The sequence below is a fragment of the Typopeltis vanoorti genome, chromosome 26 (assembly GCF_054136105.1).
Source record: "Typopeltis vanoorti isolate ZY-2024b chromosome 26, IOZ_Tvanoo_1.0, whole genome shotgun sequence".
NCBI classification, from domain to species: Eukaryota; Metazoa; Arthropoda; class Arachnida; order Uropygi; family Thelyphonidae; genus Typopeltis; species Typopeltis vanoorti.
Window position 1 is genome coordinate 15,523,027 of NC_143574.1, and position 25,308 is coordinate 15,548,334.

Below are 25,308 nucleotides of genomic sequence, written 5' to 3' on the forward strand. Positions count from 1 at the left end.
GGTGACATGAAAACGGGAGAAAAAGATATCCTTGAAGTATGGAGTAATTACTTTGAAAAACTTCTAAATGAAACAAGCAGTGATGACAGCACAGTGGTAAAAAACACTGACCAGGCATGCAGTCAGGAATACATATTCATACTTGAAGTAGAAAAAGCCATCAAAGGCTTGAAATGTGGAAAGGCAGCAGGAGTAGATGATATTCGACCAGAAATGCTGAAGTATGGTGGTATAAGAGTCTTACAGTGGCTGCACTGCATAGTTCAGAAAGCCTGGACAGAGGGATGAATTCCCGATGATTGGAGTAGAGCTCTCATAGTACCCATATATAAAAAGGGAAATAAAATTGCATGTGAGAATTACAGAGGTATTTCCCTACTGAGTGTTCCTGGCAAGATCTATGCAAGTATACTTGAGAAACGGTTGAGATTGTGGAAGAAAAGCTTGGTGAAGAACAAGCTGGATTCAGGCCAAATAGAGGCTGTCAGGATCAGATCTTCACTTTACGACAAATAGTCAAGAAAGCATGGGAATATAACAAAGATCTGTATTTAAGTTTTGTTGATCTGGAAAAGGCATATGACAAGGTGCCAAGAGAGAAGCTATTCAATACGTTGCAGTTATATGGTGTCAATGGGGCATTATATCAAGCAATACTTAGTCTTTATTTGAGTTGTAAGTCAGCAGTTAGAATTGAAGGAAGTACAGGAAGATGGTTTAATGTTAAATCTGGTGTGAGACAAGGATGTACATTATCCCCTCTGTTATTCATTATCTATATGGATCACATCATGAAGGAAAGTGGTATTAAACATGATATCAAAATTGGAGATGTTAATGTCAGCTCTTTGCTTTATGCGGATGATGTTATACTTCTAAATAAATCCGCTACAAGTCTGCAAGATTCTCTGACTAAATTGAATAGCTGTTGTAATAGATATGGTATGAAGGTCAGCAATAAAAAGACAAAGACAATGAAAATAGGCAGAATCATTGAAAATGTCAACTGTGTTGTGAATGGAGAACCTGTGGAACAAGTAAAACATTTCAGCTATTTAGGCACGATTTTTACTGAAGATGGTAAATTAAATATAGAAATAGTCAACAGAATCAGCAAAGCTGGTATGGTGGGAAGTCAATTGAATAAATTCATATGGAATAAAAGAGAAATTAGTCAGAACACTAAATTAGCTGTATACAAGACAGTGTTCAAACCAGTTTTAACTTATGGATCCGAGAGCTGGGTCAGAAGTAAAACACTTGACCAAAGACTAGAGACCACAGATATGAGAGTCCTGAGAAAGATTATAGGCGTGAACAGATGGCATCAATGGCAGTATCATATTAAAAACGAGGATATTAGGAAAGAACTTGACATTGTCAGCATCCAGGAATGCGTTAGCAGAGCTAATCTCAGGTGGTATGGTCACTTAAACAGAATGGGCGAAGAAAGATTAGTAAAACAAGTGTTCTCTGCCTGGTTGGCAGCAAAACGACCCAGAGGAAGACCAAGATATAGATGGATTGATACGGTACAAAGTGCTTTAGATGATAGAAATATAAGATCTGATAATGTTGGAGTGTTGACAAGTAACAGACTGATTTGGAGGAAAATTGTAGATAGGAAATTAATAATGATGTAATTTTTTCATGTAGAACTATCATATCCTGTACACCCCTTGAGGGTACATGGCAGGAATTTGATGATGATGATGAACTTTCACACATATTTTTTAAGCCTGTAATGAAGATTTTCTCTCTCTCTCTCTCTCTCTCTCTCTCTCTCTCTCTGTCCCATTCACATAGAATGGAATGGCATTTTCATATCATAAGACAGCTATCCTATAAATAGATAATTTTTAGATCTCAAAACCATGTTTTTTTTTTTTTTTTTTTTTTCAAGGTGTCCCAAGATTTTCATGAGTCTCTTTTTAAGTGAACAGAACTTTTTAAGTAAGCAACTAGCATGAAAGTAAAAATACTGGCCTTTTGTGCAGAACATCTTCCAAGTTTATTTGAGATGCTCAATAAATAATCTCTACTGGCTTGAGTCTAACTTTGCACTGTAATCATCAACAGCTTTCTTCAGTCCACTGCTGGATGAATGCTTCTTCCATCTTACCACTGGTCTACCTGGTTTCCAATAACATTCTCGGTGTCCATTCTATTGTTCTCTTCATCCATCTGTTGTTAAACATTCTCCTCGCATGTCCTGTGCAGTGCCATTTGTTGCCTTTTATTACTAAGGCAATGTCCATTACCTTTGTTTGCTTCCTTATCCAAGTATTATTCTTTTTATCTAAATGAGTTATTCCCAAAATGGCTCTTTCCATGTTTCTTTGTGTTGTTTTCACTTTCTCTAAGCGTTTTTTAGAGAGACTATAGGATTTCACTACCATAAGTCATTGTTTGGAGTATACAATGGTTGTAATCTTTTTTTAGGCAGTTTTTAAATATCTCTCTATAATGGTTAAAAACTTTCCATCCTACTGTTATTTTAGCTGAAGTTTCATTATAGTTTATGGTTGTTTGTAATAATTTGTCCTAGATATTTATATGAATTCAGTATTTCAATCTGTCTTTGATCATCAACATCAATAATTTCCTGAAATGTACTCCCCAAAGGGTGTTCAGGTTATGACAGCACTACGTGATTAAGTTTACATTAATCTCCTATCAAGAATTTTACTCCAAATCAGTCTTTATTTGTGAGAACTCCAATACTGTCATATCTAACATTTCATGCTTCTAAGGCACTTCTGACCAAATCAATCTACCTAGGCCTTGGTCTCCCTCTGGATCTCTTTCCTGCCATCTTGGCATCAAACACCTGTTTTGCTAACCTTTTCTCACCCATTCTATTAAAATAGCCATATCACCTTAGATTAGCTCTGGTAACATATTCTTGAATGCTAATAATGTCAAGTTCCTTTCTAATATCTTCAATTTTATTATGCTTCTGCCACTATTTCCATCAGTTCACTCTCCTAATTTTTTCTCAGAACCCTCATATCTGTGGTCTCTAGTCTTTGATCTAGTGCTTTATTTCTAACCCAACCCTCATATCCATAACTTAAAACTGGTTTGAACCCTGTCTTGTATACTGCTAGTTTGGTGTTTTGGCTAATTTCTCTCTTATTCCATATAAATTTATTCAACTGGCTACCCATCATACCAGCTATGCTTATTCTGTTGTCTATTTCTAGATACAACCTGCCATCTTCACTAAAAACTGTGCCTAAATAGCTGAAATCTATTTACTTGTTCTATAAGATTGCCATTCAGAATGCAGCTGAAGTTTTCTATAATCCTGCCTATTTTCATAGTTTTGGTCTTTTTATTACTGATTTTCATGCCAAATTTGTTACAGCAGTTATTCAATTTAGTTAGTGAATCCTGGAGACTTGCACTAGATGTGTTTAGGAGTACATCATCTGCATGAAACAAAGAGCTAAGTTTGACATCTCCAATTCTAACATTAGACTTGATGCTACTTTCTTTCATAACGTGATCCATACAGATGATGAATAGGAATGGAGATGATGTGCATTTCTATCTTACCCCTGATTTTAAATCAAACCATCTTCCTGTATTTCCTTCAATTCTAACTGCTGAATTCTAACTTAAATATAGACTAGGAATTACTCTCCATAATGTTCCATTCACTCCTGTATAATTGTAGTGTTTTGAAAAGCTTTCCTCTGGGCACCTTGTCATATGCCTTATCCAGATCTACAAAACTTAAGTATAGATTCTTGTCATATTCCCACAATTTCTCAACTATTTGTCTTAAAGTGAAAATCTGGGGTAAGATAGAAATGACACTACACTGAGTTATGCAGTGTAGCTACTGCAAAAATTTTAAACCTCCATACATAAGCATTTCTGGTTGAGTATCACTCCAGCTGCCTTTCCACATTTTAAGTTTTTGACAGCTTTTTCTACCTTAAGTATTGATATGTACTCCTCTTTGCATTCCTCATGAAAATTTTCTGGTATGATTTTTATCACTGCTTGGTTCATTTAACAGTCTTTCAAAGTAATTACTCCAGACATCTAGGATATCCTTATCTTCAGTTTTCATGTTACCTTTATCATCTTTGATTCCTTTTACAGTACTCTTTTCTCCATTTCTAAACTTCTTCAATAGCCTCTAGAACATTTTCCCACCTTCCAGATATTCATTTTCTATATTCTTACCAAAGTCTTTCCATGACTTTTGTTTAGCAACTTTTACACACAGCTTAGATTTCTTACATTTTTCTCTGTATTCTTTTAGGACATGTGCTGACTTATTTGCTAGGAACGTTTGGTATGTTTTCTTCTTTTCTAGGACTGCTTGTTTAACTTCTTGTATCCACCATGATGTTTTTATTTTTCTATTCTTGCAGACAACTTCGCCACATACCTCCCTAGCTGAACCAATCAATGTCTTCTTCAGAGTTTGTCACTGAGGCTCCAAGGATTGGTTCTTATTTTCAATTTGTTTCATTTTTCAATAATGTTTGTATAGCTGAGTCTACAATTTACTTGTAAAAGGTGCCCAACTTTAATTCTTTTTAAAACTTTCTTACATACTATTTTTTTCAGTGTGATATCCATTTTTATCCTGCCTAGTACCAAGTAATAGTCACTTTCAATTTTAAATTCTCTGTACACTCTTGTATCCTTAACAAGAATGATGATGTTACTCTCAACAATGACATAGTTAATGAAGCTTTTCATATTTCTTGTGTCTTCTCTCCGTGTGAACTTGTGCACATCTTTATGTGCACAACAAGTAATGACCAGTCCATGTCCTGAGCAGAAATCCAATAAATACTTACCATTATTATTTGCTTTGCTCTTTTCTCCAAATTTTCCCAAAATGTTTCCTATATACCTGGGAGCATTCATTTCCTACTCTGCTATTCAGATGCCCAGATCTGTCTTTGATTTATTTCAATTTGTTTTTGTTCTGAAGTATTTTCACTACACATTATTTTTGATTTATCCATATTTATTTGTAGGCCTATATCCAGACTTACTTCATTTAATTCAATAATCATGTGTTCTAGTTTTTTGGTGATGTTCTATTAGAATGATATCGTCAGCAAATTGGAGATTGCTTAAGTATTATCCATGAATATTCAGTCATCTTTTCTCTCAGTTTAATTCTCTCATAGCATATTCAAGGATTGTAGCAAATAATTTTGAGTGAATCTGCCTGTGAAAAGAATAGTATAAATTAATCATCAATTTGTGTGCAGAACATTTCCAAGTTCAACTGAGATGACTCAATGAATAATCTCTATGGCTTGAGTCACTAACTTTCAACCTAGACTACTTACAAATACAGAAATATCATAATATACCAGTGAACCTGTATATGTAAAGGAGGGTGGAACTTAATTGTCAACTTGTGTAAATGAAGTCGCTGTAGCCAATGAGTACTCAGTTCTGACTCTTGATTCTTTGGTAGACCTAAATTTTTCATTACATTGTGAATTTAAGTTTTATGTACTGTTGTGCAGGAGCAAGCAGTACCCCTTGTGAATCAGTATGCCAACAGCCAGGGTTATGTGTGTTTCTGTAACATCGTATTTCAGTTTGGTGATTTTCTTCTCTAACTGAAATGGCAGGCATCCAAGACACTGTCCATAAGGACTTCCTCCCTCCTGATTAAACTGTTAATAGTAAGTTTTACTGAGGTTTTGAAGTGGCTAAGAGAGAGAGAGAGAGAGCATTTGGTGCAAATGTCCAAGTAGAAATAGGATTGGGTTCTCCATCATGACTTGTTTCAACAGCTCCCAGTTTCCAAAAACACAAGTCATTCCCCATCCCCATATTCGCCTGACCTCACCTCTATGATTTTTTCCTGTTCCCCAAGATGAAATTCCAGATGAAAGGGCATAATTTTGACATGACTGAGGAAGAATTCCAAGTGTTACTGTGTCAAGTACCTCTTGCAATTTTGCCTGGATTTCCTCATGACTGAGGAAATCCAGGCAGAAGTTCCCTTGGGTGTATATACACACCCAAGGGAACTTCTTCGAAAGAGGTAGCGGAAACTATGAGTTAGGGTAATTTTTTTTTTTATAAATTTTTTTTAATGGTCAAATTCCCTGAACTTTTGGGTAGTACCTTGTAGAATACTCACAAGCCATAGACCTTACAGCAGGTGAAAGACTTAGTTTGTGCACTGGTTAGACAAAAACAGTGAACCATGGTTATTTGGTTCATGCAACACCACTGGAATAGCAAAAGGAAGAAACAAAAGTATGTATAATATTAATTTTAATAAATTCTGTGAATTTATTAAAATATGAATAATTAATAATGTTTTGCTGCTTCTTTTCTCCACTACAAAAACTCATTTTTAACAAGATGTGTCTAGGCCATTGACAGAAACTCTTGATGAATAATATATAATCAATAAAAACCTCAAAAAAAGCAAATATGATATGCTCAAAAACAGAAAATAGTACTCAGTAGTCTTTATCAAAATACAAAATTAAAGATTTTTTTTTAAAAATGCTTCTATGCATTAATGTCACAATACCTTAACATTAAGTTCATGAGTTGCAAACCTTCTCCTTTCAAAAATTTATCTCTGTTAGGAGCATACATGAGGGAGGAGCATAAGCAGTCAAATAAATTTTCCATCATTTCTTGTTCTTCAGTGCTGGCAGGATCATGCCTCTTAAAGTACTAAATTTAAAAATGAAAAAAAATTTCAATACAACACCATTTTGATAAATATTTTAATAAGGTCATTCACAAAAAATCCATTAAGCACCCACTATTTTTTGTTAGATATTTTTTATTTCTTAGATAACAAATTAGCAGCTCAGTGTAAATAATCTCTTTTGATTTTAAGAAATATAATTTTGTATATTCAAGATTATTTAAGGAATGAAAATGAATTATTTAAGTTTAATGAAATTTCTGCAAAAGGAATATTTAAAAAAACAATAACAGCAACAGTTGTTTCTAACATTTAGAATCTTATTTCCTACTGAATGTTCCTGGCAAGATCTATGCAAGTATACTTGAGAAACGGTTGAGAAGAATTGCGGAAGAAAAGCTTGGTGAAGAACAAGCTGGATTCAGGCCAAATAGAGGCTGTCAGGATCAGATCTTCACTTTACGACAAATAGTCAAGAAAGCATGGGAATATAACAAAGATCTGTATTTAAGTTTTGTCGATTTGGAAAAGGCATATGACAAGGTGCAAAGAGAGAAACTATTCAATACGCTACAGTTATATGGTGTCAATGGGGCATTATATCAAGCAATACTTAGTCTTTATTTGAGTTGTAAGTCAGCAGTTAGAATTGAAGGAAGTACAGGAAGATGGTTTAATGTTAAATCTGGTGTAAGACAAGGATGTACATTATCCCCTCTGTTATTCATTATCTATATGGATCACATCATGAAGGAAAGTGGTATTAAACATGATATCAAAATTGGAGATGTAAATGTCAGCTCTTTGCTTTATGCGGATGATGTTATACTTCTAAATAAATCCGCTACAAGTCTGCAAAATTCTCTGACTAAATTGAATAGCTCTTGTAATAGATATGGTATGAAGGTCAGCAATAAAAAGACAAAGACAATGAAAATAGGCAGAATCAGTGAAAATGTCAACTGTGTTGTGAATGGAGAACCTGTAGAACAAGTAAAACATTTCAGCTATTTAGGCACGATTTTTACTGAAGATGGTAAATTAAATATAGAAATAGACAACAGAATCAGCAAAGCTGGTATGGTGGGAAGTCAATTGAATAAATTCATATGGAATAAGAGAGAAATTAGTCGGAACACTAAATTAACTGTATACAAGACAGTGTTCAAACCAGTTTTAACTTATGGATCTGAGAGCTGGGTCAGAAGTAAAACACTTGACCAAAGACTAGAGACTGCAGATATGAGAGTCCTGAGAAAGATTATAGGCATGAACAGATGGCATCAATGGCAGTATCATATTAAAAACGAGGATATTAGGAAAGAACTTGACATTGTCAGCATCCAGGAATGCGTTAGCAGAGCTAATCTCAGGTGGTATGGTCACTTAAACAGAATGGGAGTGGAAAGATTAGCAAAACAAGTGTTCTCTGCCAGATTGGCAGGAAAACGACCGAGAGGGAGACCAAGATATAGGTGGATTGATACGGTACAAAGTGCCTTAGACGATAGAAATATAAGATCTGATAAGGTTGGAGTCTTGACAAGTAACAGACTGATTTGGAGGAAAATTGTAGATAGGAAGTTAGTAATGATGTAATTTTTTTTCATGTAGTACTATCATATCCTGTACACCCCTTGAGGGTACATGGCAGGAATTTGATGATGATGATGAACTGTTGCTGTTGTATTCTGTTAGCAGGCAGAAATGAGAAAGGTCTCATTAGTAAGCCAACAAATTATTAGTTCCTTTTTCTACTTCACCACAAAACAGAAGTAATCACCCAAGAGTGACTCTGAGTGAATAATTGCATCCTTCAGATTTGCTTAAGATATGGAACTGCCATACAGAAGTATCTGAAATTATATAGTGCCATTCCTTATATTAGGAACATTTTAATGCGCTCCCTGTCGGAGACATTTTCATTAAATAATGAAATAATAAATAATGAACACTGCTGTGGGTGCCGCTGGACTACGGATGATACATACAATCATTTGCTACGATGTATGGTCAAGGGCTTTCTGTTTCACTTCTGTGAGAGAGAGAGAGCTGCTGGTTCTTTAGGTCGTGTTCAATTTGCTTCGCCCAGGTTTTCTCAAGGGCAGCTGGTTGTGTCTTCCAGTGTGCAGGTCATTGCCTCCATAGTAGACAATGTAAGTAGGTGCTGTTGAACCATTCTGCACAAATGCTCATCCATTTGTTTATCCATTCTGCACAAATCAGCAAAGTCTACGTTTGTGAAGTTCTTCAATTGGAGGTTGGTTGTCACACCAAGTCCTGATGGTAGTGTTTTGGATATGGTGGAGTAGTGATATTCATAGTATGCAACAGAAGTGTCACATTTGAAATGTCTCTAGTTTGTTTAAGTCAGTTTTAAGGAGTGTCCAAGTTTCTGATCCATACAGGCATGATTATTGAACAAAAGAAGCACATCTTTATTTCGAATTAGATGTTATGTTTCTTCCATAGGCCAGGCTAATTCTGTTGTGTACTTCTGCTGATGATGCAGTTTTCCTTACTTATATGAGTGAACCAAGATATTCGAATTGGTTCACCAGCTCAATTTGGGTGCAATGAAGATAAACAGTGTAGGATGACCCATCAGTTGTCATCCTTTGTTTTGTTTTCCGGCCTTTGTTTTGTCGATATTGATTTGTAGTCTATATGGTCGAGCAGCATTTGTATTACTATACAAAATGTTTTGCACCCTATAATTTTGATTATAGGGTGCAAAAGATATTTAGTGCTGTCCAGCACTTCTTACAGTTGGCAGATGTGAGGTAAAAATGTTTTTTTTTGGAAGCAAGTCCCAAGAACTTTTCCTGTGCTGCAAATGGAATTATTGTTTGTACTAGTGCACAGATGGTCTTCTATGGTGAGAATTTAAGCCTAATTGCAAGGTGTATGATGGTTCATTGTTCCTCCTCGGCACGATGGTTCATAGTTTGATGCAGATATCTTTGCATGAATGATAAAATAATCACAAACTCAACATAGAGGGCACTGTTTATGGCAGTAAGCTATTTTGTTATCAAACTAACTTTGACAGCAAACAGTGTGATACTTCACATTTAATATTAATACATTTAAATTAAAATTGTACCGTGATGTATCATTACATCTATAACATCACAGGTCTCCCCTTTACAACAGCTTTCTTTTTTTCCTTGTTAAAGGACTGATCAGATCCTATATGTTTATCATTTTCAAAATTTTCTTCCATTTATTTAAGACTTGTATCCAATTTCTTGCTCATTTGCCATTTCTTTCTTGCTTCTTATCTACTCTATACTATAAAATGATAAGCTGAAATTGGAAATGGATGTAGGCTGTAACGTTTTCGTGTAACTTTTTTTGTAACGTTTTTATCTACTCTATACTATAAAATGATAAGCTGAAATTGGAAACAGATATAGGCTGTAACATTTTTGTCAAGTTATTTGAAACTCAGGGGCTACCCTGAGTGTCGAGTCTTCAAAATTCGAGTCATCGGAATTCAAGGAGAACTGGCCTACCAGTCCGGAACATGGGGGGGGGGGGCACCGTAGGTGCCGGGGGGGGCTGAACCCCCCTTTTGAAGACTCAATACTCAGGAGCTACCTTGAGTGAAGAGTCTTCAAAATTCGAATCATCAGAATTCAAGGAGAACCAGCCTACCAGTCCGGAACACGAGGGGTTGGGCACCATAGGTGTCAAGGGGCAGAGCCCCCTAGTATGTAAGACTAATATTTTTTCCAGATCTTCTTCAGCTAATGATATGTTTAATATTTGTTTTATTGTGACAGTGCCGTAAATGAACATGCATTTTAATTCAAGTTTCAAACAATACTTGAAATTATGGTTTTTAAACCTGAAATTCCAAAAAATTACTATCAAATCCCTTTTATATCAGGACCAACACTACAGTTAGGGAACCTATCACTAGTGTTAGTCCTGCATGTGTTTTGGAACTAAGTAAATTAGTTCCCAAACACATTCAGGGATTTCCAGAAGATATTTCCAATATTTAATTTCCTGGGAAATTTCTATATGATCATAAATTTAAATGGTCCAAAATCAACAGTTTGCCTCACCTTTTCCAGAACCAGAAAAAATACTGAGATACTAAAAAATAAAAATAAATAAATAATATACCATGAAATAATATACCATGAATATTATTTCTACTTCCAGTATTCATGATTATTTAGATTAACTGAAAAAAAAAAAAAATGTGTGTGTGTTTTAGATAGCTTCTTTATTACTGTTTTAGAAGTCATGAACTCTCAACAAAGTTTAGTGAAACTTATTTTATTCAACAAATAATCAGTGAAATGTGCTAACATATAGCAGTAATGGATAAAACATTATTCTACAGGTGTTAAAGGAGGAAAGTTTAGTATTTCTATAACATGAAAAAAGATCTTTTAAGTAGAACTGTACCAAATGTTTTTGGTATTGACATTTAAGTGTTGTTAAACACTTAAATACAGTATCACTTGGATGAGAGAGAAATGGAAACTATCTTGAATTTTTTCCTGCTTGTTTGAATTATCAAGTTTCTTTACAGCTACTGACTAAGAAATGATGTTTCATATCTTAAATACTGAAACTCAGAAAATTAAAAAAAAAAAGCAAGCATAAAAAAATAATAATAAATCTACTCACAGCTAACTGCTGTAAAAGAACATCAATGCCATCTTGATCACCTAACATTTGTCTATTTTCTGGAAAAGAAAATGAATGCAACACAGGCTGCAGTTACAAATTAGAATTTTTAAAAAATTATACAATTATACATTATATAATACAACTAAGCATTTCAATGAGTGGCCAGATGTATAGTTTACTTTTAACAACCAGATGTTAATAGGATAAGTGAGAGTTTAACTCAAGACAAATATATAAAAAAGCATGTTTCATTATAGCATTTTTGTTCCAAGATACAGTAATCCCTCGATTAATGCGTTTTCGATTAGTGCATCATTTTTTTCGATACCCAAATTCGATTAGTGCACCTATATACATTTTAAAAATAAATGTTACAGATTTTAAAAATTTTCTATCTATACATTTTTATGGCTAACTATTTTAAAAAATCACTCACCAGAATGAAATAATTTAGTTACCGATTTAAAACATTTTACAAGGTTATTTTTAATGGCATACTACACTACTTCCATGTACGCTATGTATAATATGTTCCAAATTTTTACCGCCAAAATTTATGTCATCTGCTATAGTACGCCCACAGATTCGAGACCCTTCAACACTTCTGCGCATGTCACAAAAAAGGAGAATCCATCCGATAATAGGGTAATCAATCCGTCTTCTGGGATGAATTATATGTTGGAAAATTAACTTCTCTTTTATGATCATTGTAGTTTTAAAAGTGGTAACTATTTTGCTTGTATAACAGTTGGGAAATTTTATCTATAAAGCATGTGATTTCGCTTGTTGGCAACCAATTCATATGTCCATCATTTCTTTCTCCCCTTCAATGATAACGTCCAAGAGTTAATTAAATCTCATTCTGAAGAATTGAGTGATTCTGACCTGCTAAATTTAGATGCACAGTGGGAAGATCCCGAAGAATATGAAGAAAATTTAACCACTGATAGTCAGCCAAAAGAGATTTCACAGAAACAATTCAAAAATATTTTTCGTACAATCAAAGTTTTTAAGCAGCAATACTTAGAGGCAGACCCTGATGAAGAGAGAAGCAGTAAAATTTGCAGAAGAGTAGAAGAGGCAATAGGGCTATACCGTCGGTTGTATGAAAAAAAGAAATAAAATGTCCGCCAAACTACGATAGCTCAATTCTTTGTTAAGAAGTAGAATAATAAATTTATATTCTGAACATGTTTTATTGTCTTTCAGCTTCATGGTTTTCCTTTAACTAGGCCCTGAGACATACCTTAATTCTTTTATAAAAAAATCAAGGATAAAAAAAAGACATTTCAGAAACGAATTATACTTTTTTCCATCCATAGGTTATTATATTCGATTAGTGTGTTTTCGATTAATGCGCCTGTTTTAAAGAACACATTAGGCACACTAATTGAGGGATTGCTGTAACATGATAGAATACATTCATTTCACGTGGAAAGGCTTAGACATTGGTTATGCATTTTTTACTAAATAATTTAAGGAAATTACAACGTCAACTAGGATATACTAAAATAAATTTTAATATACTTCAATATTTCGTCAACGTCACGTTGCCATTTTCAAGAAACTTAAGAACAAGACACGTGCACACAGGCACAACAAACAGTAAGTGAGGAAGAAGTAGGAAGCTATTATTTCTCCTAAAGTCCTGATGGTGCCTCCTATCAGGCAATGTTGGTATTCTTGGGCGATTGGGCTGAAGGTCTTCTGATGTAAGTTTCCCAAATTTGAGGCAGTCTCATGCAGCCAAATTTGTTGAGGTTTGGATTGTTTCTTAGGGCTGAAGCTGATTCCATGAAAAGCCTTTCATATTTTCACTTTGGCCAAACAGGCAGGACAGCAAATATCAGAATTTCAGAACACAAGGACTACATCCAGTTTCACCAATGTAGCCATTCTGGTCTTGCTGACCATGCACTGGATACCTGCCATAGAATACAGTGGAAGAAAGCCACGATAATACACCATAGTAAATACAAATATGAAAGGCTTTTCATGGAATCAGCTTCAGACTTAACAATCCAAAAACAATCTGTGTATGAGTGTTTTCGGTTCGTATGGAAACAAAGAAATAACAAGGCCCAAGGTCTGCTTACAGTGCCATCAGTGAAGGCACTGTAAGCAGACCAGAATATCCAGTTCAAGGCAAGAACGGTAAGCGTAAGATTTGCTTATGTTAAATGTTGGATTAAATGGGGTAAGGAAGCAGAAGTTAAGGAAACATGCTATTTCCGCGTGGTGCTATAAGAACAGTCTGCGATTTGGACACTTTTGTCTGCAGTTGAGAAGAAAGCATATTAGGCTCCAGGCGAACAGGAGGCCAAGGCCAGAACTGTTTGTGTGATTTAGGAACAGTAATATTATATGGTCAGAACATAATTAAATGTTAGCTAAATATTTTGGAGGGAGGATTAAGTAAGAATAAGAAGTATTACCCTAGAGAAGTTCATGTCAGAATTATTGAGTTGTGTTGTGTATATATGTGCAATATTACATGTGTGATAATATTAGGTAACTTAGTTATAAGAGTCTGAGAATAGATGTACGTATAGAAGTGAGAAATTTATGTCAAGTAAGGGACTATAACATAGAAGTTTTGGATGTGATTAATTAAGTAAATGGGAACCCAGACTCTTTTAAGATTAAGGATTTGATTAACATGTATACTTGTCTTTGTGCCATAATAAATGTGTTTCTTTATATACAATCAATGAGTTTGTGATCATTTCTGAGGATTGAGCTACCGTTTGAAAACTTACGTACCGTGCATTAAGGGGGAAACCAATAGTGGTATAAGAAACTTTACAGTTAACATAAAATTTATGTTAACTGTAAAGTTAAAGTAAAGACAGTTAGAGATATAACAATATATGAAACTAACGATATAACAATATATATATATGGGGTGCTTAAGGGTCAAATCTGTATAACTGAGAGGAGACCTCCACATAGCCTTTAAAGGAATGTGGAGAACCGACCAGGGCTTCTGACCTAATGTCCAATCCTCACCTTCTCGTGGTGCATCCTGTTAGGTATCTACCTGGATACTGAACGAACGAGGATGGGCTGGCAATTTGGGATTTAGCCAACCAAATTGTATTCTTATTGGCTTAAACCACAATATTACATGATGGTACAACATGATAGAATTTCATGCTGGCTGGGGCATCGCCCGATTAAACAAGGCCCCGTTGTTTTTGCCAGGGAACCAAGGCGAACAGCGAAAAGTCAGCTACTGGAACAAATCTGAAAGCACATCCAACTCAATATCATCAGAGTTAAAGATTGGTACCATCAACATAAGAAGCCTGAATGGCAAAGAAATGCAGCTAGCTGAAGAATTAGATAAGTACCAGATTGACATAATAGGGGTGACTGAAACAAAAAAGACAAAAACTGGTGAGATCTTTCTGATCAATACATACAAAATGTTATATCCAGGCAATGACAATCAAGGAAAAGAAGCAGTAACCATTGTATTCAACACAAAATACGAGGCTAATCTTCTTGAATGGCAGGCAATTTCAAGTAGAGTGATGTGATATGAAAACTGGAGAAAAAGATATCCTTGAAGTATGGAGTAATTACTTCGAAAAATTGCTAAATGAAACTAGCAGTGATGAGAGCACAGTGATAAAAAACACTGACCAGGCATGCAATCAGAAATACATATCCATGCTTGAAGTAGAAAAAGCCATCAAAAGTCTGAAATGTGGAAAGGCTGCCAGAGTAGATGATATTAGACCAGAAATGCTCAAGTATGGAGGTATAAAAGTTTCACAGTGGCTACACTGCATAGTTCAGAGGGCCTGGACAGAAGGATGAATTCAAGATGATTGGAGTAGAGCTCTCATAGTACCCATATATAAAAAGGGAAATAAAACTGATTGTGAGAATTACAAAGGTATTTCTCTACTGAGTGTTCCTGGTAAGATTTATTCCAGTATACTTGAGAAATGGTTGAAAAGGATTGTGGAAGAGAAGCTTGGTGAGGAACAAGCTGGATTCAGGCCAAATAGAGGCTGTCAGGATCAGATATTCACTTTACGACAAATAGTTGAAAAGTCATGGGAATATAACAAAGATCTGTATTTAAGTTTTGTAGATCTGGAAAAAGTATATGACAAGGCGCCAAGAGAGAAGCTATCCAAAATGCTACAGTTGTATGGTGTAAGTGGATCATTATATCAAGCAATACTTAGTCTTTATTTGAGTTGTAAGTCAGCAGTTAGAATTGAAGGAAGTACAGGAAGATGGTTTAATGTTAAATCTAGTATGAGACAAGGATGTACATTATCCCCTCTGTTATTCATTATCTATATGGATTACATTATGAAGGAAAGTGGAATTAAACCTGATACCAAAATTGGAGATGTTAATGTCAGCTCTTTGCTTTATGCAGACGATGTTATACTTCTAAATAAATCCGCTGCAAGTCTGCAAGATTCCCTGACTAAATTGAATAACTGTTGTAATAGATATGGTATGAAGATCAGCAATAAAAGGACAAAGACAATGAAAATAGGTAGAATCATTGAAAATGTCAACTGTTGTGAATGGAGAACCTGTGGAACAAGTAAAACATTTCAGCTATTTAGGCACGATTTTTACTGAAGATGGTAAATTAAATATAGAAATAGACAACAGAATCAGCAAAGCTGGTATGGTGGGAAGTCAATTGAATAAATTCATATGGAATAAAAGAGAAATTAGTCAGAACACTAAATTAGCTGTATACAAGACAGTGTTCAAACCAATTTTAACTTATGGATCTGAGAGCTGGGTCAGAAATAAAACACTTGACCAAAGACTAGTCTCTGCAGATATGAGAGTCCTGAGAAAGATTAGAGCCGTGAACAGATGGCATCAATGACAATATCATATTAAAAACGAGAATATTAGGAAAGAACTTGATATTGTCAGCATCCAGGAATGCATTAGCAGAGCTAATCTCAGGTGGTATGGTCACTTAAACAGAATGGGCGAGGAAAGATTAGCCAAACAAGTGTTCTCTGCCAGATTGGCAGGAAAAAGACCCAGAGGAAGACCAAGATATAGGTGGATTGATACGGTAAAAAGTGCCTTAGAAGATAGATATATAAATATAAGATCTGACAATGTTGTGGCTTTGACAGGTAACAGATTGATTTGGCAGAAAATTGTAAGTAGGAAGTTAGTAATGATGTAAGTTTTTCATGGCATGTACACCCCTTGAGGGTAAATGTCAAGTAAAATGTCAGGAATTTGATGATGATGATGATATATATACAGGGTGTTCGGGATAAATTTGACAGTTTCGTAAGGAAAAAGAAAATCTTCTTTGTATCTATTAAATTTAATGAATTGACAAAAAAACATTACAGGCAGAGTTAATTACAATACTATCAACAAGATTTACTCAAAATAACCACCATTAGCATCGATCACAGCTTCAATTCTGCTTCGGAACCTCGAACAAGCTGATGCTACAGTCTCCCTGGGAAGGGCCGCAAAAACTGTTTTAATTTTATCCATTAACTGGGCTTTTGTATTACTGGAAGTGCGATTGGTGTCTTTTTCAACTGCGCCCCATACAAAATAATCCATGGGGTTAAGGTCTGGGGAGTTTGGAGGCCAAACATTTGGACTGGTGAAGTCGTAGAAATTTTCAGACAACCATTTTTGACTTTTCCCAGAGGTGTGGCAAGGGGCCGAATCCTGCTGCCATACATACGGCCTACCATTGGCTACCCTTGTTATCCAGGGCTTGACTACAGTTAGCAACTCCACGAACAAAGCCCGAATTCCAATGCCAGGGTTCTTCAACACCTGTTCCTGCAGATTTGCGAGGAATTCTGCTGTACGAACGCAATCAGATCGTCTGCTAGGGATCTTTCTTCTTGCTACATCCTCGTAGTCACCATTGCAAGTCTCTAGTTCATGCCTGATTGTTTTTACTGTATTCAGGGAGCATTGGGCAGCAGTCGTAATATCCTTATTTTGATGGCGGGCACGAATCATCATGATACAAGTTATTCTCTTCCATGATTCAGGTGGGTTCCAGCTATTCATCCTTTCTGACATCTTGTATATGAATGAAGAAGGGTCCAAACTTTTAAATGAAGAGAAGTGTGTGTTAATACATGTAACTTACGGAAAAATATAATTAATTATAAATATGTCAAATTTATCCCGAACACCCTGTATATATATAATATCATTAATAAATTATTTTCCACAAAATTGAAGTTGCTGTAAATTATCCTCAAGCTTAACATGAAAGCAGAACAATAACTAAGTCTTTCACAACGAATAACGTGCAATTTTAGAAAAATAAAATTATAGTAATTAAATTAATTAATGTAATTGATACTATGTCAGTACTTACCATCACAGCTCTGTAAAAGTATGGACAGAATTTCACTGCAATATAGTTTATTGGCATCAAAAGACATTTTGGCCTGAAATATTAATAATCTAATAAGTAAAAAAAAAATAAAATAATGACTGAAATTGATGTGTTGATATCAATCAGCTATTCTAATTATAGAATTTACAATTATATTTTCTGTACCTTCTCATTTCTCTACCTATATTAATATGCGTTAGTACCTTATCGCTATTGGTGTAAGAGGTTCTGATATCTGGTAAACTTTTGTTCCTCTGTCAAAGCTATTAATTCAATAGCAATTAATGTAATTAATGTCAACAGCATTAATTCAAATTAAGCAACAGTGAGTATGATTAAAAATTTGATGACAACAAATAATCTATCATCTACACATGTAAGATTAAGCTAATAATAATAACAATAATAATAATAATAAAGGAAAGACATTATAACGAAATAATAAAGAATAGCAAATTTTAATTTTTATAGGATATTATACTACTAGTATCCAAAATATGTGCATATTAATTAACATGGAGAAACTTTTTTTTTAGACTTGCTTCCAGTTTTAGGGTAGTAGATAAATTATTCCTTCTAATGTCATTTATCTGAAGTGATTTTTAAACTTAGCATTTTAATTATTTAAAATTCATTACCAAATGATAGGTACATACAATTTGAACATATCATGCAGATAAGAACGTATCATATCCGATTAAATAAGACTTTTTCTGACAGTGGGATTCCACTAAAATTGATTTCTCTAAAAGGATATGGTTGGCTTAATATTTTTGTGTTTATTAGACATGAAGATTCCTATAAAACCATATGGTAATATAAGTACTGGGACAGTACTATATTAGAGAGAAATCTAAGTTAAACATATCAATAGTATATGGATCCTCCTCTGGCCCTGACCATCCTTCTTATTGTTCTAGGCATATTCTCCACTTGCTTGTGATGAGTCAGTCTGAACTGCTCTTCCCTCAACATGGCAACAGTCCACTACTCCATATCATATCTGCCATTCCAGTTTATCTCCAAGATATTCTACTGGATTAGAGATAAGTTTATGGAAGTTTTTTTCACTTGGCTATGCTACAAATTATATATTGGGTTTTATCCTTTATCCAAGTGTTAGTAAACAAAGTTTGCACCTGAAGTACTTTCAGGACTGGGGCAACTCATGGTAAAGGTGGTATAAGTTTTCAACACTTGCCTTAGTATCTCCCATAATGCAAAGCACATCTCCTTGCAGACATGTATAATGCTATGCATTAAGGGAAGGGCCACTACCCAGACCGGTTTCGACCTTTATTGAGGTTTCATCAGTGGGAGCCAGGCCCAGAGGTGGTGATACTAAGGTGGAAATAATGGAGAAGTCTACACCCTTTGGCAATTTGTATAGGTAAATATGACTTCTCCATTACTTCCACCTTAGTATGACCACCTCTGGATCTGTCTCCCACTGATGAGACCTCAATAAAAGTCGAAACCAGTCTGGGTAGTTGCCCTTCCCTTAATTAAAGGTGGTATAAGTTCTCATCACTTACCTTAGTATCTCCCATAATGCAAAGCACATCTCCTTGCGGACATATATAATGAGAAATTATACTACCTTCACCACGAGTTGCTCCAGTCCATTTGTTAACAACCACTCTGTATTGGTAATGCATTTGTAGGAAATAACCAGTGGAAAGGAGATGATACTGCAACATCAAAAGGCTTTTTGAAGAAAAAGAAGACATACAATAGCATTCAGATAATGCATGCAGAGAGCTATTTCAATGTTGAAAGAAAAAATCTAATACATGAAAGAATAACGTATTTGAAAGCTGTCTCGAATTTACCTGGCCTGAAGATGCGAAAAATTAGGGAAAGAAGAAATTAAGATTTTTGGTAAATATTTCAACAAATATTTTGATCACAATGAAGAAACAGTCCTGGTAAATTTGGTGGATCTTCACGGAAGAACACTGATTAATAAGAACAGGTTTCCATTTCTCTCCAAACCGCTTGAAGTTGAACCATTATACCAGCAAGTATGTCATCATGTGAATGAGGTTTTAGTCAAATGACTGTAATAAAAGATATGCTGAGATCATGAGTTAATCCCTCCAGCTTGAATAATTTATTGATGATACATATGAATGGCCCCTCTCTGCAGGACTTTATTCAAGAAAAGACACACTGGAAGACATGAATCCCTTATGGAAATCACCAGTAAGTGTTAGTGGCATACATTTGAAACCAACATGGAAAAGAAAGGATATTTCTTTTCCATGTTAGTTTCAATTATTACTTTTCATCATAGCATTTAGTTTTTTTAAAACATCACTTATAACAATATTTATATCAAGCAGCTGATACCTTGGGCAAGTAAAATTTTTTTGTGGCTAGTAGGATTTAAGTTGTGTTTCTGAGTCTTGCTATCAACTGCCATGATTTTCACTAAAGATCTTTCACAAAATGTCAGTTTTAGTTCAGTGTAAAATTTAAACTTGGTTTAGATACCTTACCTTTATCCTTTTTAACAGCCACTGCATAAGGCCTTGCTGTGCAGCATCAATACAGACTTCAGGTTTGAATTCAGCCAAATTTTCAACAATAGCTATTAATAAAATACCAAAATGAAAAACTGATCTAAATTACAACACTGCAAAATTTTAATTTGGTTTCGGTATAAAATAGAATGAAATCATAAATCAAGTTTCAGCACACTGAAATAACATCTAAAAATATAATTTAAATCAAGGTTAAGAAACTAAGTATTTATATAATGGGTAGCTACAAAGTAACAAAACAACAAAGATGAGCACATTTTTACTAATACATACCATCTAACTCGATCCCCTTCAAAGTAGTTTCCATTCAGAAGTTACACTTAAGCCAATGATGCTGATGCCATTTGATCAAAGCATTTGTTGAACTCTTCTGTTGTAATTGCCTTCAAACTTTGCATCATATTCTTTTTAACACCCTCAGTTCTAGAAAACCTTTATCCTTTCAAGATAAGTTTTTCATTTAAAAAAAGAGAGCTGCAGTCACTGGGGATCTAAACCATAGAACTAGATGGATGGTGAATTAGGTGGTATATTCTAGTAGTAAGACTTATACGTTGGTTAGACATAACTGGTAATTAATTTACGGAATTGACAACGCATATAAAGTAAATTAATTAAAGATAACTTTAATGAATCACTTCTATATTTCGGCAATGTCACATTGCCATCTTCGGGAACATAAAGATATGGTATGTGCACTAAGGAACTAACAAAGCAAATGAGGAAGAAAATAAGAACTAATTTTGTTCCTAAAGTCCTAATGGTGCCCTCTTGCGGGCTAATTTGGTAGTCTTGGTAGTTGGGCTGAAGTTCTCAAAATGAAAGTCTCCCAAATTTGGGGCAGTTTCATGCACCCAAATTTGTTGAGGTTAGGAACGTTTTTTAGAGCTGCTGAAGATTCTTTGAATAGTCTTTCGTATTTAAACTTGCTGCGATGGATTATTTTTGTCTTCTTCCAACGAATTTTATGGTGGGTGTCTAAGGCATGGTCTGCCAGCCCAGAGCGGCTGTACTGGTGAAACCGGATGTAGTCTTGGTGTTCTGAAATCCTGATATTTGTTGTTCTGCCTGTTTGGCCAAAGTAGGACAATTTGCAGCTGCAAGGGACCTGGTATACACCAGGTAGGTCTAGGGGAAGTGGTTGGTCTTTGGTAGAGCGGATAAGGGATGCCAACTTTTTATATGGTCTGTAACAGGAAGTAAGGTCATATTTTTTGAGGATATTAGTTATTTTTTCAGAGGTGCCCTGGATGTAGGGGATAGTGATAGACTTGGTGTAGTCTTTATTGTGGAGGGGGGGGAGGGGGGTTGTGGTTTACAGGTTTTAGTATTTTTTGGATTTTTTTGGGGTTGTAGCCATTGGCTAAGAAAGTGTTGAGGATGTGGTTTAGTTCCATCGTCAGGGCCTTGTCATCTGAGCAGATTAATTTTGCCCTGTTATATAGTGTTTTTATCACCCCATATTGTTGTGAGGGGGTGGGTGGGATTGCTGGTGAATGTATCTGCCAGTGTGGGTGGGTTTTCTGTAAACAGAGAAAACCAAAGATCCATCAAGCTGGCGGGTGATTAAAGTGTCTAGGAAGGGGAGGGTGTTGTTTTCCTCTTTTTCTAAGGTGAACTGGACTCTGGGATGTTGGTTGTTTAAGTGTGTTAGGAAGGAGTGGAGTGTATCTGAGCCATGTGGCCAAATAGCAAACACATCATCCACATAACGAAGCCAAATAGTGGGTTTTTGTGGGGCGGAGTTTAAGGCTTTCTCTTCAAATGTCTCCATAAAGAAATTGGCCAAGGGTGGGGAAAGTGGTGAACCCATGGCTGTCCCCTCTATCTGTTTGTAGAACTTTCCTTGCCAAACGAAATAGCCTGAGTTCATTGTGAACTGAAATAGGGCTGAGATATCGGGAGGAAACTTGGCTTGGATGAGCTCAAAGGTTTCTTTGAGTGGGACATTAGTGAATAGGGAGGAGACGTCAAAACTGACCATTATGTCAGTGTGTTGGAGTGTGAGGTTTTCTATACTGGCTTTAAAGTGGGCCGAGTTTTTTATGTGTGATGGTGTGTTGCCAGTGTAGTGTGTGAGCGTTTTGGCTAAATGTTTGGCTAATTTATATGTGGGGGAATCAATGCCATCCACTATGGGACGTAATGGCACATTTTGTTTATGTATTTTTGGGAGTCCATATAATCGGGGGGGTCTAGAGTTATAAGGTTTAAGTTTGTTGGTGATTTCCATAGGCCAAGAAGTGACTTCCTTAAGGAGTCTGTGGATAGTTCTGATCTGAGAGTTGGTCGGATTATATTCAATGGGGAGGTAAGTAGTACGGTCTCGTATTAAAGAATTTAGCTTACCTTTGTAGTCTTTTTGATTGAGTACCACAGTGGCGCTTCCCTTATCAGCTTTGGTGATTACTATTTTTTTGTTGTTTTTTAATTCTTGTAGGGCTGTATATTCGTTTTTGGATAAGTTGGATTTTGGAGGTTTGGCTTTTGTGAGAACACCGACTACATCCAGTCTCACGTTGTTGGCGATGTGGTTAGGCAGGTTGCGAATTCCACGCTCTATTTGGATCATGATTTCTTCAGCAGGTATCCTTTTTGGAGCTAGGGCGAAATTGTGACCACGTGAAAGTGCGGTGAGTGCTTCAGGCTTTAAAACTGCTGACGAGAGGTTGACTACTGTGTTGAGTGGTGGCTGGGGTACAGAAGTAGAAGTCTTTGTCAGGTTTTCGTATTTTTTCACGTGTCGACTACGTACTTTTTCGAATTCCTTTCTTGCCGATGTGCATGAGATGTCATGAAGTATCGACCATAGATCAAGGCCGAGTGTGTTAGAAAGCTCTTCCTCTAGCGCCCGTAAGTTTTTGTTTTCGTCGGCAAGGAGAACGCGCGTCGCGGTAATTTGTTCTCTTAACAGGGCGAAGCTAGTGCGGTTGTAAATGCGTAGAGCTTTCTCGGAAGTGAAACGGTGCTTTAATTTGACACAGTTGGGGATCACTTTGTTATCCCGGCAGCGTTTTAGGAACGTCAGACGATTTATTTGCCTCGATATCTTCAACCTCAATTTGCCGTATTGACGGGCCTTTCGTGCGATTGCATCTCCGTGGATGATCATGATTCTAGTAGTAAGACTTATACGTTGGTTAGACATAACTGGTAATTAATTTACGGAATTGACAACGCATATAAAGTAAATTAATTAAAGATAACTTTAATGAATCACTTCTATATTTCGGCAATGTCACATTGCCATCTTCGGGAACATAAAGATATGGTATGTGCACTAAGGAACTAACAAAGCAAATGAGGAAGAAAATAAGAACTAATTTTGTTCCTAAAGTCCTAATGGTGCCCTCTTGCGGGCTAATTTGGTAGTCTTGGTAGTTGGGCTGAAGTTCTCAAAATGAAAGTCTCCCAAATTTGGGGCAGTTTCATGCACCCAAATTTGTTGAGGTTAGGAACGTTTTTTAGAGCTGCTGAAGATTCTTTGAATAGTCTTTCGTATTTAAACTTGCTGCGATGGATTATTTTTGTCTTCTTCCAACGAATTTTATGGTGGGTGTCTAAGGCATGGTCTGCCAGCCCAGAGCGGCTGTACTGGTGAAACCGGATGTAGTCTTGGTGTTCTGAAATCCTGATATTTGTTGTTCTGCCTGTTTGGCCAAAGTAGGACAATTTGCAGCTGCAAGGGACCTGGTATACACCAGGTAGGTCTAGGGGAAGTGGTTGGTCTTTGGTAGAGCGGATAAGGGATGCCAACTTTTTATATGGTCTGTAACAGGAAGTAAGGTCATATTTTTTGATCATATTCTACCACCCTTGGCCAATTTCTTTATGGAGACATTTGAAGAGAAAGCCTTAAACTCCGCCCCACAAAAACCCACTATTTGGCTTCGTTATGTGGATGATGTGTTTGCTATTTGGCCACATGGCTCAGATACACTCCACTCCTTCCTAACACACTTAAACAACCAACATCCCAGAGTCCAGTTCACCTTAGAAAAAGAGGAAAACAACACCCTCCCCTTCCTAGACACTTTAATCACCCGCCAGCTTGATGGATCTTTGGTTTTCTCTGTTTACAGAAAACCCACCCACACTGGCAGATACATTCACCAGCAATCCCACCACCCCCCCTCACAACAATATGGGGTGATAAAAACACTATATAACAGGGCAAAATTAATCTGCTCAGATGACAAGGCCCTGACGATGGAACTAAACCACATCCTCAACACTTTCTTAGCCAATGGCTACAACCCCAAAAAAATCCAAAAAATACTAAAACCTGTAAACCACAACCCCCCTCCCCCCCTCCACAATAAAGACTACACCAAGTCTATCACTATCCCCTACATCCAGGGCACCTCTGAAAAAATAACTAATATCCTCAAAAAATATGACCTTACTTCCTGTTACAGACCATATAAAAAGTTGGCATCCCTTATCCGCTCTACCAAAGACCAACCACTTCCCCTAGACCTACCTGGTGTATACCAGGTCCCTTGCAGCTGCAAATTGTCCTACTTTGGCCAAACAGGCAGAACAACAAATATCAGGATTTCAGAACACCAAGACTACATCCGGTTTCACCAGTACAGCCGCTCTGGGCTGGCAGACCATGCCTTAGACACCCACCATAAAATTCGTTGGAAGAAGACAAAAATAATCCATCGCAGCAAGTTTAAATACGAAAGACTATTCAAAGAATCTTCAGCAGCTCTAAAAAACGTTCCTAACCTCAACAAATTTGGGTGCATGAAACTGCCCCAAATTTGGGAGACTTTCATTTTGAGAACTTCAGCCCAACTACCAAGACTACCAAATTAGCCCGCAAGAGGGCACCATTAGGACTTTAGGAACAAAATTAGTTCTTATTTTCTTCCTCATTTGCTTTGTTAGTTCCTTAGTGCACATACCATATCTTTATGTTCCCGAAGATGGCAATGTGACATTGCCGAAATATAGAAGTGATTCATTAAAGTTATCTTTAATTAATTTACTTTATATGCGTTGTCAATTCCGTAAATTAATTACCAGTTAGGTGGTATATGTCT

At 36.0% G+C, this 25,308-nt stretch overlaps 1 protein-coding gene across 1 annotated transcript in view; it reads right to left on the reverse strand.

The window, feature by feature from the left end:
- The window catches only part of LOC150092354 (beta-catenin-like protein 1), a 162,824-nt gene that overhangs the window by 51,655 nt on the left and 85,861 nt on the right, over window positions 1-25,308 (reverse strand). Inside the window, exons 8-11 of the mRNA XM_090414879.1 lie at window positions 20,210-20,301; window positions 17,688-17,760; window positions 11,318-11,376; window positions 6,542-6,690 (exon numbers count right to left, since the gene is read on the reverse strand). Of these exons, the coding sequence (XP_090271005.1) occupies window positions 6,542-6,690; window positions 11,318-11,376; window positions 17,688-17,760; window positions 20,210-20,301 (373 nt within the window). The remainder of the gene's footprint in view (window positions 1-6,541; window positions 6,691-11,317; window positions 11,377-17,687; window positions 17,761-20,209; window positions 20,302-25,308) is intronic.